The sequence below is a fragment of the Natator depressus genome, chromosome 4 (genome assembly GCF_965152275.1).
Source record: "Natator depressus isolate rNatDep1 chromosome 4, rNatDep2.hap1, whole genome shotgun sequence".
Lineage (NCBI taxonomy): Eukaryota > Metazoa > Chordata > Testudines > Cheloniidae > Natator > Natator depressus.
The window spans coordinates 69,780,152-69,796,366 of record NC_134237.1 but is presented as its reverse complement, the minus strand read 5'-3'; the positions used below and the strand labels follow the sequence as shown (position 1 = coordinate 69,796,366).

Genomic DNA, 16,215 nt, shown 5'->3' with positions numbered 1-16,215 from the left:
ATTAATATGATTCTTCTCTGTAACATAGTTTTGTTATCTCCTCAGAGCCAGTGTACGTCTCTGAATTCTCCATTTTGCCTGCTTTCATTATTTACTGTTGTTTGTCACTTTACAAACAAAAGGACATGTTCCTGCCTGAAGTAGCTTAGTAATGTCTTTAAGCTATAGACTCCTTTATACCTTTACTTGTAAACAGCATTCCTAGTTAACAAAAACAGATTAATTTGCAAATACTGAATTGCCCTACTGAAGCCTATCCCACCTAGTAATCCATCTCTGTCAGTGGTCAATACCACATGCTTCAGAGGAAGGTGCAAAAAATCACCATAGTAGAGAGTTATGTACATTGAAGTATGAAGTTTTGTATCCCTTCCATACTTTTTTGGCAAGCTTTCTTTTTTTAATCCTTATTACAACTGGATTTAACTAGATACTGTCATTTTCTGTATAAATGCCCAGTCTGTTTTTACTCTTCTTTTGCTCTTGGTTTTAATGTTATCTTGTGGCAATGAGTTTCACATGCCAATTGTGTGTTGTGTAAAACATTATTTCCTTTTATCTGTTTTAAATTTGCTGCCTTCAATTTCATTGAATGTACGCTTCCTTGTTCTGGCATTATGAGAAAAGGTAAATAGGAGTGCCTGATCTATTTTCTCTATACCGTTCAATATTTTGTATACTTTAATCACATCCCCTCTTACTCATCTCCTCTCTGCACTATATAGTCTTCTAATCTTGTTCTTAGACTAGTTCTGCTTTATCCTTTTGGAGATTAAATTGAACTGAAGAGTTTCTGAACATGAGAAACCAAAACAATATGAGATAAAAGCACAACTTTAGATTCCTACTAACCACATACAAAAGAGAAATTCTTTTTATTATTCCAGCACTTACACATAGCTTCTTGGGCATGTCTACACTTGCCATTTAAAGCAGAAAAAGTCCCTTTTGTGTGCAAAAACCATGGAGTGTCTACACTTGCTAATGTCTTTTTGCAGTGAAACTCAGAAGTTTCACCACAAAAAGAAAACCACCTCCACGAGAGGCATATAGCTCTTACCAGTGACGCTTTTGCAGTGATGTGCAAATGAAGACACATTCTTCCTGTTTACACAGCTTTTAGCCTCTGGAGGGTATCCCGCAATGCCTAGGTGACCACTCTGGCCAGCGGCTCTGCTGCTAGGTAAATAGACATCCACCCCTCCCCCTGTAAAGCCCCGGGAACTTTGAAACTCCCCTTCCTGTTTTCTTGGCAAGTGCTCACTTATCTGGCCAGGTGACAATGCCTGCTCCACAGAGCAAACGATCCCCTGCTTGGAGCAATGCTGAGCTACTGGAGCTGATCAGTGTTTGGGGAGAGGCAGCTGTGCAGGGACCCAGGATGCCCCACGGTCACACTCACACACACACACACACACCCACCCCCTTCCCACAAGGCCCATTGTCAAACCGGAGAGACCTGCACTGTTGGATAGCTGTCCTAGAGCGCTGCTCTCATCTGCAATGGAAGTGCTGCTAATGTAAACGCTCTCTGACGCCTCAGGAATTAAGCGCTTTACTTTCACCGGTTCCCCGGTGACACTTACAGCGCAAAAACCTCACAAACCAGCACTTTACTTTCACCGGTTCTCTATCACTGGTGAAATGTACAGTGCAAAAACTCTGCTAATGTAGACATACCCCTTGTGTACTTAGAGATCTGGCCCTTCCCACAGTTACCCAGTCTTCCAACAGGTTTTCTCAACGGTGCTTTCACTCCTTTCTCCTTCTTTAAACTTACAAGATGAGGCCATAGCCAATCTAACTAAACTCTTACAGTTTATCCGTCTCATTAATCGGTCTCCTCATTCTAGAATACCACTACCCAAAATTATAAAGGAATGCTAGGGAGGAGTTGCCATGCTGACTCCAAGTATCATTTCTAGAAGCTCTTAAGGCTTAGACACAAAACCCTCATTACTTCTGTCAAGGTTCCTTCGCCACTCTGAACTCTAGGGTACAGATGTGGGGACCTGCATGAAAGATCCCCTAAGCTTATTCTTACCAGCTTAGGTTAAACGCTGCCACCACCAAAGTGTTACACAAAGAACAGAGGAAGTGCCCACTTGGAAACGTCTCCCCCCCAAACACTACACACCCTTTCCTGGGGAAGGCTTGATAAAAATCCTCACCAATTTGCATAGGTGAACACAGACCCAAACCCTTGAATCTTAAGAACAATGAAAAACAATCAGGTTCTTAAAAGAAGAATTTTAATTAAAGTAAAAGAATCACCTCTGTAAAATCAGGATGGTAAATACCTTACAGGGTAATCAGATTCAAAACATAGAGAATCCCTCTAGGCTTACAAAAAGATACAAAAACAGGAATATTACATTCCATTCAGCACAACTTATTTTATCAGCCATTTAAACAAAACAGAATCTAATGCATATCTACCTAGATTGCTTACTGACTTTTTACAGGAGTTCTGACCTGCATTTCTGCTCTGGTCCCGGCAAAAGCATCACATAGACAGAGAGAACCCTTTGTTCCCCCCCCCCCCCCACCTCCAGCTTTGAAAGTATCTTGCCTCCTCATCGGTCATTTTCGTCAGGAGCCAGCAAGGCTATCAGCTTCTTAACCCTTTACAGGTGAAAGGGTTTTTCCTCCGGCCAGGAGGGATTTAAAGGTGTTTACCCTTCCCTTTATATTTATGACAACTTCACATGTCCCTTGCTACTCTGTTTTTGGTGTCCCTAAGGCAATTCTCATATTTATGCCTCTCACAGGTTGAGTATGACAGGGCTAAAGACACTTGGCTAGCCATGCAGCTCTGTCAATGCACCTAAGGCCCTAACCTGCCTGTGAACATCCCTAGTATTTACAACACTTCTCTTGAGACGATATAAGAGGCAGAATGGTAGGATGTGTGTTCTCACAGGGACCCGAGGAGAAGGTTCTGAAATATTCTAAAGGCAACTGAAATCAGCTCTAGAGACAGAGAAACATGCATCAAGCTGGAAGCCATTAAACCAGTCATGGTATAAGGTGCCCAAAGCTCTAAGGAAACAGTTTAGTCATGCAGCAATTGCCATCCTGACACTTACTAGCTAGAGACGGTAAAGAAGGAAACAGGAGAAAAGTCATGAGGGTACAAGCAAAGAAATATCCCAGAGAGACTGAGAAGATTCTGTAATGTCCCTTTTAGGGCCACTGCTTTTAGGATTATAGCTTTATTAACAAGAGGATGACAAAAGTCAGACAACTTGCTACCAATTGTGAATGAACTGTGTTACTATTCATCTTCCTGCCTAGGCCCTAACAGTTTAATCTTTTATTGGGTAGTTCACAGCCATGAGCCTCTGAACTCCCAGTGATCTTTTGACCTTTCTGAACGACATAAATAAATCACAGTGTCTGCATTTCTGCTCCAGTAAAACCTAGTAGCTTTTGACAGTTGTCCACTGTATAAACATAAAAAGAAAAGAAGAACTTGTGGCACCTTAGAGACTAACAAATTTATTTGAGCGTAAGCTTTCATGAGCTTACAGCTCACGTCATCAGATGCATCCGATGAAGTGAGCTGTAGCTCACAAAAGGTTACGCTCAGATAAATTTGTTAGTCTCTAAGGTGCCACAAGTACTCCTTTTCTTTTTGTGAATACAGACTAACATGGCTGCTACTCTGAAACCTGTATAAACATATTGCCTCTAAGACCAGAAAAAGGGATAGGTGTGAAGAGAAAAAACAGTAAGTAGTATTTAAATATCAGGGGTTAACTTTAACCATGAATTTGTAATATTGTTCTCATTACTGCCAGTCAGGTGGTGGTTTTTGTGCTATGGACAAATGGGAACAAGGATGAAACCAAAGTTCTCTTTCCTTTTTCTTCATATTTACAGACCAAGCAAACTAACTCTGGACTGTTAGTGTTCCTTAAACTAAAGGGACACCATTTACCCATTATACAATGAGTTGATTTCTTTTTGTTTGCTGTTGAATTGAATAACCTCATAGTACTAGATAATAGGGATACATATTATTAGAAGAAGAACAAATTACTGTAGACATAGTAAACCAGAACAAGGTATGCATCAATGTCCCTCTTTTATGTGCCTTTGTTCAGAATGACCAGTTGATGGAGCACAAATTCAGTACTTCTGAGTGCAGTCTCTTCATCCCCTATCAGTTTATTTGTTTTTTCGGGGGTAAAATACCAGCTGTGCACTTTGGGTATGATGTCAGAACATAGCTGCATGCAATTGATATCCCCAACGGTCTCTGAAATAACAAGAGAAAGACTTCTCAGCTTGGACCAATGTTTATTCCTGGGCAGGAAAATTTACAAGCCTTATAGTTCCTCTCTGCTGTATTGTGCAGATAAGAGGAAATGCATATAAATATTGGCCATATATGACTGGAGAACATTGGCAGTGCAGCATGCTCTGGGAAACTCCCCCACATAAACAGTATACAGTTCACAGCCAAACAGAGTTTGTGGTCATGTCACCTGGAAGAGATGTATGCCGTGCTCTTCTCAGATGACAATTTCCAGTGGAATTCTCTAAGGAAGTTAATGCTGGTTCTTGCAGTATTACTTTTAGCTGTTCAGTTTCTATCTGCTTTTGGGCGGGGGGTTGGGGGGAATACAAGTTCAGACTGGAGACCAATGGTAGACGCGTTGCTGTGAGAAAGGTTGCCCAGAACAGCATGTGGAGGGGCAGATGCTGCACATGTGTGTGCCAAGAGCCCTGGAGTGAATGCTGAGATTCCTCATGGATCTTCAGATTCTATCCTAGTAGGTGATCATATCTTCTCTCTGTCCCGACTAATACTTCCAAGGAGGTAACACAGCACAGCTAAAGAAGTTCTTTCCCCTTTCCACAGGAAGGAGATAATTTGGCCATACAAGTAGACTTTTTTAAAAACTTCTTTAGACTTGAAGTCTGATTAATTTAATAATTGGCTTATACAGATGTGTCTGTTCATATGCCAAAGACAGAAATAAATACATTATTTACAGTGACAAAGATTAATCATTTATAATTTTTCCCCATTCAGTGACAAAAATGCTAACATCACAGTTATTGGGTCTCATAAAAAGGATGGGATTAATTTGTGTACTTAAAGTGTACTGCTTCAGCTGTTGGGATTTGAGGAGAGGTTGGAAAACATTTCAGGATGCTGGGTTTGGGCCTAATGAACTCAATGGAAACTTGGAACTGAGTGAGGACTGGAGGATCAGATTCAATCTGCAGCTGTGGGGGTCTTAATCAGAACCTATTTTGTGTTTCCATTCTTTGTTCCTCTCTAATAGCACTTTGGCACAGACAGAAGAGGATTTCCTATAATGTTTAGTTACCTTGGTGTCTTTTGTAGTGTCTGAAAACATTTGTTGCCCAAGCCCCAAATCCAAAACACTGTTTAGGATTTTTCAGAAATGCCTGACCCTTGCACCCTGGAAAGTATTTAGCACTCCTCAGGAAACCTTCCGCACTCTGCAGATAGAAGCAGACAGAGATTGCTGTTGTCTTCGTCCAGTCTGGTTTGAGAATATCACCTGATAAGCTTTTGATAGATGGTTGAATTAATTCTATCTACTTCAAACTGAAATGCATCTCTAAGGGTACTTTCAACTGTTTTAACATTGCACAATCCAGAAATCCCATGAGCGACTGAGGGTCTAAATGACTTATGCAAGGTCACACAGCAAGTCAGTTGCAAAATGAAAAATAAGGCTGACGCCTAGACCTTGCTCTTACCACTAGAGGTAAAATTATTTAATTTTAAAAAGTTATGCACCATACCTTGATGCTGTATTTTCAAAGTAGATATTCTTCACATTTGACTATGGACAAAACATGGAAAAAGCTCATTGACTGAGTTTGAGTTCTGACAATATATTTACACCGTACATGCAGCCTATCAGAAAAGTGTAGTCTGGAATCTTGAGTGACGATCCATCCTGGTAAATAGAGAGAAAGTTTCTCTACTCTAACAACAGTAATGCCAATTTGTGTGTAACCAAGTTAATTGTTCTGTGTTGTAGAGACAGGAAAAAAACTCAGATGAGTATTGCCAGGGAAGGACAATAATGTGTATTCATTCAGTTTAGAATAGAGAAAAAGAGGCCTTTTTTACTTTTATTGCTCCCTTAATATATGGAACTGACCTAGTGTTGCCAGCAGTCATCTTTTTCCTTGCTTAGTTGTCACAGTGATTTCCATTGTTAACCAAAATCCTTAAATAAAATCAAACTGCTTTGCAAGGGAAAATGGTGACTTAGAAATTAATTAGATGTTTGCCATTCTCTATATTTAGATCTCAGTTAGAATAGTTTATTTCCGCTAACAATCTAAGTTTTGCTGAATTTGAATGGCTAATCTTATGAAACCTATCAGTCCATGGTAAAACTCCCACTCACTTCACTGGGAGCATAGTTAGGCCACTACTGAGTCCTTTTGAAAACCCCACCTTACCTGCACAAACTGCAGTCACTTTATAGGACAGTACTTGAGGGCTGGTCACGGGATGGTAGTGTAATGAGAATGTCAGCAAAACTTTTTATTCCAAACACTTAATGGTACATGACCAAAACAAGTGCCCCAGGTCCATTTCTAGCCCAAAGAAGCCATAGCCAGAATTACATCTCCAGTGGATATTTTTCCCTTTTTAAATTTAACTTAATAAAAACTAAGTTAAATATGTTTCTGAAATATTATACTTTAAGTATATTCCTCCAGCTTGGATAAACTCCACCATTCATACAAAATTTAAGGTATGGCAGTAGCCTCAGCAAACTGAATAATCCAAGATGCTTTACCATGTGTGCTGTGGTCTGTAGGCACAATTGCATGTGTTAAAGAAATAAAAACCAGATCCTACAACCCTTATGTAAGTAGTCCTTACTTAAGCTGTTGACTTAAAAAGGACTGTTTATGCAAGTGCAGTTGAAGGTATCCTCTCTCACTGAAGATACCCCTCCTGGAGAGGGAACCACAGGTACTAGGAAGAACCAGATGATAGTAGAGCAGGATTGGATAGCAGAGTTTGTGATGACTGTGAGAGCCACATGGTAAATTGCCTCGCACATGCAAAGGTTGCGGATCTCAGGAGACATCTAGACAGACTTATATGTTCTGCTGGAGAGGAGTCGGTGTTCCTGGTAAATGTAGGTACCAGTGTCATAGGGAAAGGTTGGAGAGAGGCGCTGGAGGCCAAATTTAGCCTCCTAGGTAAGAGATTAAAGTCCAATACCTCAATGGTAGCATTCTCTGAAATGCTTCCAATTTCACATGCAGGACCAGAAAGACATGCAGAACTACAGGATCTATATGTGTGGATGAGACAATGGTGTATGGAGGAGGGGTTTAGGTTTGTTAGAAACTGGGGAATCTTTTGGGAAAAGAGGCACCAATATAGGAAGGATGGTTCTACCTATACCAAAATGGAACCAGACTGCTGGTATGTAAAATTTAAAAAGTTGTAGAGGATTTTTAAACGAAGAGCTGGGGAAAAGCAGACAGGTACGGGGGAGAATACGGTTCAGACAGAAACATCCCTCAAGGATGCATTTATTAAAGAAGAAAGTCTATATCCTAGTAAAGAGGATAGGAAAGAAGTTGGTAAAGTACAGGTATGAGCTAGTGAGGAACCATCAAACTTGAAAGAGTCGCATTTAAATATAAACATGAAGGCAAGCAAGTGAATATTGATGAAATGTACAAGTGCTTGTACACAAATGCTAGAAGTCTAAATACTAAGATGGGTGAATTGGAGTGCCTGGACTTAAATGAGGCTGTTGATATAATAGGCATGATGGAAATTTGGTGGAATGAGCATTATCAATGGGACATGGCAACTCGAGGATACAAAATACGCAGGAATGACAGAGTAGGTTGCACTGGTGAGGGAGTGGCACTATATATGAAATGAAAGCACATTGTCAAATAAAGTAAAAATCTTAACTGAATCAAACTGTACTATAGAATCTCTATGGATAGAAATTCCATGCTTGAACAATACGAGCATAGCAGTAGGAGTACACTACCAACCACCTGACCAGGATGGTGATAGTGATTGTGAAATACTCAGGGAGATTAGAAAGGCTGCAAAGGCAGAAAACACAATAATAACAGGGGATTTCAGCTATGCTCATATTGACTTGGTATATCATCACCTCAGGAAGGGATGCAGAGAGAGAATTTCTAGACACCATAAATGACTGCTTTTTGGAGCACAGCTTGTCCTGGAACCCACAAAGAGAAACACAATTCTTGATTTAGTCCTAAGTGGAGCACAGAATCTGGTCCAAGAGGTGAATATAGCAGAACTGCTTGGTAATAGCAACCATAATTAATTAAATTTAACATCCTTGTAGGGGGGGAAATGCCAAAGAAACCCACTACAGTAGCACTTAACTACAAGGGGGACTACACAAAAATGAGGAAGATAATTAAACGGATATTAAATGGAACAGTCACAAGAGCGACATGCCTGCAAACTGCATGGAAACACCATTGTAAACATATAAACACCATAATAGAGGCTCAAACTAAATGTAAACCCCAAATTAAAAAAAACAGGACCAAAAAAATGCCACCATGGCTAAACAGCAGAGTAAAACAGGCAGTTAGAGGCAAAAAGGCATCCTTTAAAAATTGAAAGTCAGATCCTAGTGAGCAAAATAGAAAGGAGCATAACCTCTGGGAAGTCAAAGTATAATAAGGCAGGCCAAGAAAGAATTTGAAGAGCTAAGGACACATACTAGCAGGAAAAATATTTTTAAGTACATCAGAAGCAGGAAATCTGCTAAACAATCAGTGGGGCCACTGGACAATCAAGGTGCTAAACGAGCACTCAAGGAGGACAAGACAGGTGCAGAGAATCGAAATGAGTTCTTTACATTGGTTTTCACTGCAAAGGATAGGGGGAAGATCTCCATACCTGAACCATTTTTTTTAGGTGACATATGTGAGGAACTGTCCCAGATTGAGGTGCAGTAGAGAAAGTTTTGGAACAAGTTGATAAATTAAACAGTAATAAGTCACCAGGACCAGGTGGTATTCACCCAAGAGTTCTGAAGGAACTCAGATATAAAATTGCAGAACTAGTAACTGTGGTATGTAACCTATTGGTTAAATCAGCCTCTGTACCAGGTGAATGGAGGATAGCTAATGTAACACCACGTTTTTTAAAAGGCTGCAGAGGCAATGCTGGCAATTACAGGCCAGTAAGTCTAACTTCAATACCAGGCAAATTGATTGAAACTATAGTAAAGAACAAAATTATCACACACAGAGATAAATACAGTATGTTGGGAAAGAGTGAACATGGCTTTTATAAATGGAAGTCATGCCTCATTAATCTTTTAGAATTCTTTAAGGTTGTCAACAAACATGAACAAGGGTGATCCAGTCAATATAGGGTACTTGGACTTTCAAAAAGGTTTTGACAGGATCCCTCACCAAAGGCTCTTAAGCAAACTAAGCAGTCGTGATAGAAGGGAAGGTTCTCTCATGGATCAATAACTGGTTAAAAGATAGGAAACAAAGGGTAGAAATAAATGGTCAGTTTTCACAATGAAGAGAGATAAACAGTGGGGTCTCCCAAGGATGTGGACTGGGACCAGTGCTGTTCAGCATATTCATAAAGGATCTGAAAAACTGGGCGAACAGTGCGGTGTCAACATTTGCAGATGGTACAGAATTACTCCAGATAGTTTAGCCCAAAGCTAAACTGAGAAGCTGTCTGCGAAGAGTTACTACAGGATCTTACAAGACTGGGTGACTGGGCAACAAAATGGTAGATGGAATTCAGTGTTGATAAATGCAAAGTAATGCACACTGGAAAACATAATCCCTTACTATACATACAAAATGATGGGGCCACTTTCTTGGAGTCATCGTGGATAGTTCTGCAAAAACATCTGCTGATTGTGCAGTGACAGTCAAAAAAGCAAACATAATGTTAAGAGCCATTAGAAAAGGGATAGATAATAAGTCAGAAAATATCTTCATGCCACTATATAAATCTGTGGTACACCCACGCCTTGAATACTGTGTGCAGATCTGATCACTCCATCTCAAAAAAGATATATTAGAATTGGAAAAGGTACAGAGAAGGACAACAAAAATGATTGAGGTATGGAACAGCTTCCATGTGAGGAGAGATTAAAAAGACTGGGACTGTTCAGCTCAGAAAACAGACAGAAGGGTTATAATAGAGGTCTATAAACTCACGAATGTTGTGAATAAAGCAAATAAGAAAGTGTTATTTACCCCAAGAACTTGGGGTCACCCAATGAAAATAAGCAGCAGATTTAAAACAAACATAAGGCAATGCTTTTTCACACAACACACAATCAGCTTGTGAAACTTGTTGCCAGGGTATGTTGTGGAGGCCAAAAGTATAACACGGTTCAAAAACGAATTAGGTAAGGATACGGGGGGTGCTGGAACCATTTTTAAACTGGGGATTCTGAGAGCCATTTAACCAAACTGTAAACCCTATGTAGAATGGAAACCACTTCAAGCCAGGGGGTGCAGCAGCACCCCCTGCGCCCTTAATTCCAGCACCTATGGAACTACTGGCTATTAGCCAAGATGATCAGGGACACAACCCCGTGCTCCAGGTGTCCCTAAACCTCTGACTTCCAGAAGCTGGGGCCGGACAACAGGGGATGGATCACTTGATAATTGTCCTGTTGTGTTCATTTCCTCTGAAGCATCTGACATGAGGTTTTGTCGGAAGATAGGATACTGGACGAGATAGATCATTGGTCTGACCCAGTATGGTGGTTCTTGTGTTTTTATGATAAAACCAATAATGGCAACATTAATGTGACATGCCTTTTGCTTTTCCAGTTTAGATGATTGCTTAGGATTAGTTTGTATGTAGAATCTTCAGACTAAAACTGCAACTGCAGCTACAGCTAAATTGCTGCTACATGTCCAGGTGATAAATCCTCCTCCTACACTTGCCATTTTTAACATGTATGCATATTTTTCCAATAAGAATGGGGATGGTGATAACATTAGCATTTAGGCAAGACACTAAAATGATGTGTGTCACATGCATTCATGGGTATCTCATTTTAAAAAACTTTTGTAATGAAATATTTGTCTTATTTTTAAAAATTTATTTATTTTATAGGATTTTTTTCTTAAATGTAAATCTTCGTGGATCAAGGTAAAACTTTCCTGTGATTTGCTCAGCTTAGAAGGCTGCATTCAACAGACAATTCCCTATCCCAGCTGTCTTCTGAGCAGCCTACTGAAGAAAGATGAACATGCTGAACAACCACTACTTTTTGAACTTCTTGCCTACCACACTTTTTCCCTACCTTTTCATCTTGTTAGCAGCTTTGACAGCTGCTGAGGATGTGACTAGTAGCATTTTAAATCACACTGACATGAACCTGGGATCTGTACCTGTGATTATCTCCATAGTTGATCATATTACAGTCAAGGAAGGGAAGAGTGCCTTGATTGACTGCAATGTCCAAGGAAATCCTGCTCCACGGTACAAATGGTACAATTCCAATGGTTGTTTGCTGAAGGAAGAAGAGAACAGTGGTAAGGCTTTTATGCTCTGATTAATTTCTTACAACCTAACAAGGATCTTGGCATCCACACTTTGTTTATAATGGACTGTATTATATATATATTGAGTGTGTGTGTGTGTGTGTATAAACATAACAATCTTATTATGTTATGCTTACCTGTGAGGAAGTACGGAAAAATGGCTGTCTCCTGGGGTCATGGCAGCTGTAAATTCATTTGTATACACTCTGTGAGAAAACAATTAAAGATTTTAATATTTTTTGTGGCCACACACAGCAGGAGAGGACAAAAATGCTGAAGAGATAATATAGAAACAAAAAGGAAAGGCTTCTTTTCATCAGCAAATTTGGGTTTGGACCCCAGTCACCACCCTGTTCCCTTTGCTCTGCTCTGGTGGCAAAGAGGATACAAAATTGGCTTAAGAGCTACGTAGGGATTCCCTTTCCATATGGGAATCCCTGGGTGGCATGAAAGTACAGAAACATAGCCACCTCTCTGCCACCTTTGCCTGACCTCACTCCTGCCACAGTGGGAGTATCAGGGGACAGGAGAAGGTATGGCCAGAGCACACATCATTCCAGTGATCCTGGGACAACAGAAAAGCCCTGGGGGACATAGGGAGGGGTGGGTCTTTCCAATCAGTGCAAGTTGCAATAGGACTTCTCATATGCTTAATGATAAGTAAGGCTCTGTGTTTGTCACGGAGGTCACGGATTCCATGATCTCCATGACTTCTGCAGCAGTCCATGCAGATGGCCTAGGAGCCTCCTGAGCAGCTCAGACAGCTCCTGGGCCAGTTACACCAGCCACTGCTGGGGCAGTTTCAGGGCCCCCGCCAGCAGCAGGAGTTTGGGTGTGGCGGCGGGGGGGACTCAGGGCTGTGGTGTGGGATGGTGCTTACCGGGGGGGAGGGGGGGGCTCCCCAGAAGGGCGACAGGAACTCCCCTCCCTCAGCTCCATGTGCTGCCTCCGCCCGCAGGCACCACCCCCGCAGCTCCCATTGGCTGCGGTTCCCAGCCAATGGGAGCGCAGAAACGGGGCTTGGAGTGGAGCGGAAGCAGCACATGGAGCTAAGTGCCGGAGGACGCCACTTCCCAGGAGTCAGATAGGGAGTCTGCCCTAGCCCGCCACCCCTCCAACACCCGTGGCGCCCCCTTGGGCTGCACCCCTCCCTCGCAACCATGCCCCCCTCGGGCCACACACCCCACCCCAAGCATCCACGGCGCCCGCCTCCCCGGGTGACCCCCCAAGCCACCCCCGCCTTCCCTAAGTTTTAGTCTGGGGTATATAGTAAAAGTCATGGACAGGTCATGGGCCGTGAATTTTTGTTTACTACCCATTACCTGTCCATGACCTTTACTAAAAATATCCATGACTAAAACATAGCCTTAATGATCAGTACCTGCTTAAGTCCTTTGCCAGCCTGGGACCTTAGTATTATATAAACTTATTTTTATAAAATTTAAATCTGGGGAAAAATGTATGTGTACGTTATTCCTTTAAGCTACAAGTAAGGTTATTGTAGTTTTATGAAGCAGCCATATTGTCCATGTAATAGTTTCATGCTGACCACTTTAAACACAGCATAATGAAATTAGGTTTTGAGTTATTCACATTAAATGCAGGATGTCTTGTCTTATTAATAGCTGACCTGAGAGAAAACCCTGATATGATGCAATGATTGACCCAGCTGTGTGCACCACAGCATAATGTTTCTGTAACAGCTTTCTGTACTGTGTCTTGTACTAACATATTTATCCATACAGGTACAGAAAGGAACTGACTGAGCTTCAAGCATAGCGTGTAGGAGATAAGGCAGCGTATTGTAATTAGTGCTTTGGAGAGCTTCTACTGGAGCTCTCTCAGCAATAGTACTGAACAAAGCAAGGTATATTACAGGGGTAATTTTAAGGCATTATATCACTTCAGCTTAGATTTCCAGCATTACAAGTTGTTTGTCCAGGAGGAAACTTACCATCTCCTCCTATAGTGGATGTTTCCTAGCACAAGCTTTTTCCCTAGTGTGTGTATTACTATGTTTAAAATGTAGTGCTGAATTGTTCTCATGCAACAGGAAAAGCTCTACACAACAGTGTGGGCAATGATAAACAACTGAAAAATACTGTATTATGGACAATTTGTGCTTGGAATCCACATGATTTGGCTTAACTGCCATTAGTACTTCCCAAGGTTAAAAGAAGTGGTTGCTGAAGGGAGCAAAATGAATGTTCACGTGGGTGTAACTCAGCCAATGCAGAGAATTCATGCAGGACCCTGAGCACCACTTAAGACCCATTTAAGCCTTTAAATATGAGACTTAAGTGGTACATAGGGCCAAGTGTAGGCTCTCTGCACTGTCAGTCTGTGTGCCCAACTGAGAACTTTGAAGGTTGCGTAATTTTCCAGTTTGTCAACGGCAGCAAAAACCTGTGAGCCAACACTAGTATCGTCTCTACACCCAGAATAGTCTTTGTTTCTCAGCAGGTTTGTGCTTTCTGCCAGAATCTTTTGGCACAAAACCATACACTGAGTCACAGTCTAAATGTCATATGTCATTTGTAGCAGCTGCAGCAGGAATACATCAGCAAGCCATTTTGTGATTTTTACAATGAATAAAAGATCCTACCGATTAAGAAGAGGTTTAGCAATACCAATGATTTATATATTACACTATATTATAAGTGGGGCTGGTCATGCCGCCTATTATAAAGGTTGCCTGACATTTCCTTTTATAAAGACCCTATTTTTAGTTGCTTATAACTTTGCCAAACTATTACCATTTGGGCTGAAATTTTCCAAGCTGGGTGTCTGCCTCAGACTGAAATTTTCTTTAAAAAAAAACAAAAAAAACCCAGCAAAACCAGTTTAGCTGTTTCCAAGGATGATGTTAAAGAAAGATGTGTTGTCTTGTCCGTGTTAAATTTGGCCTCATTCTAAGCTATTGGAAAAAACGTTGCAGTTCACACATGCTAGGTAGAGACTTGCTAGCACTTCGGAGCTAAATTCCCCCAAAGATTGTGTTCTCATTAGGCATGCTCTAGCTCACAATTGAGCCAGACTTTCCCTACAATTGTAGCTCTGGGTTGCTATGGGTAGGATCAGGACCAGGCATCGGAACTGCAAGTGAGACTGTCTCTCCTAGGCTCTCAGTGATCCTTGTGATGTCCAGGAGAAGGAAGTTGCCTGATTCAAATGTACAGGGGACAAGAGTTGGATGAGGGGATTGAAAGAGGAACAGGCTGTAATGGAGGGGTACATGTCACTGCTGTCTTATCATGCATTTGGCAAGTGACACAGGATTTTATGACAGGTTTCAGAGTAGCAGCCATGTTAGTCTGTATCCGCAAAAAGAAAAGGAGTACTTGTGGCACCTTAGAGACTAATGAATTTATTTGAACATAAAGCTTTTGTGAGTATCCGATGAAGAGAGCTGTAGCTCACAAAAGCTTATGCTCAAATAAATTTGTTAGTCTCTAAGGTGCCACAAGTACTCCTTAGGATTTTATGAGTGTTTCAGTTTGAGAGTCCATCCCTGGCCACCAATACAGATCCCGTAGTCATTGTTTGGTTCTGACAATTCCTTGATGAGTATCGTGTGCCAGGTGTATGAGTTTTGACTGTAATTCTTCTGGCACAAATAGCCGGTGTGTACCTCGTAGCACACAGCCATCAAGCAAAGAAAGTTCATCCCGAACGCTAAAATAAGGCAGCAAAACTGGGTCAATGTTTTTAGGGTTACTGGGCCATCTCTTTGTCAGAAATTCCCATAGTTTTTGTTGAATTGGACACGCTGAACAAGCAGCTTGAAATTGTTCTCTTGTAACGGCAGTAGGAGTGCTTGTAATAAGCGCAACTACCACATCCTCATCCTCCGGTGGACCATCTGGTGAAGCAAAGGCAGGCAAGAAAAGCAATCAGCTACCACATATTGGTTTCCAGGTTTATATTCTAGTTAATAATTGAAAGAGAATAGTCTTGCAGATCATCTAGCAATACGATATCCTGCTCTTCCCAGTCCTTTCGTGGTGAGCATCGTCATCAAAGGGCTGTGGTCTGTGCGTAACTTGAACGTGCGGCCCCACAGGTAAGTTCTCCATTTTTCAGTAGCCCAGACACAAGCAAGTGCTTCTTTTTCGACTGTAGAATATTTCCTCTCAGCATTACTTAGTGTCCTTGAAGCAAATGCAACAGTCCTCTCTGTGATGTCCTCATGAAGTTGTGTGAGAACAACCCCAAGTCCATAATCAGAAGCATCAGTAGTTACAATTGTGGGCAATGCAGGACTGAATAGTGCAAGTACTGGGCTATGTACAATCAAGTCTTTCACCGTTTCGAAACTAGCTTGTGCATCTGTTGTCCACACTAAGGTTGAACTTCTTCGTAGTAATTCTCGTAACAGTTCAATGACAGAAGCATAATTGGGAATGAATTTTGCATATCAGGAGGTAAGACCCAAGAAGGAACATAAGGTTTGCAAATCTGTTGGAGGAAGAGCATTTGAAATTGCCAGGATATGATCTGAATCAGGTTTTAGTCTAGCCTGTGAAATTGTATGCCCCAGAAAGGAGAGTTCAGTTTGTCTAAATTTGCATTTGGACCTATTGAGCTTGAGGCCTGCTTTGCTGATGAGGTTTAGTACAGACTGCAGGTTATTGTCATGCTCCTCAG

The 16,215-nt window shown here is 41.3% G+C and overlaps 1 protein-coding gene across 1 annotated transcript in view; it reads left to right on the top strand.

The window, feature by feature from the left end:
* Window positions 1-16,215, top strand: part of MFAP3L (microfibril associated protein 3 like) — a 38,181-nt gene that overhangs the window by 6,731 nt on the left and 15,235 nt on the right. The window contains exon 2 of the mRNA XM_074951139.1: window positions 11,138-11,559. Coding sequence (XP_074807240.1) covers window positions 11,268-11,559 — 292 coding nt within the window. The 5' untranslated portion in view covers window positions 11,138-11,267. The remainder of the gene's footprint in view (window positions 1-11,137; window positions 11,560-16,215) is intronic.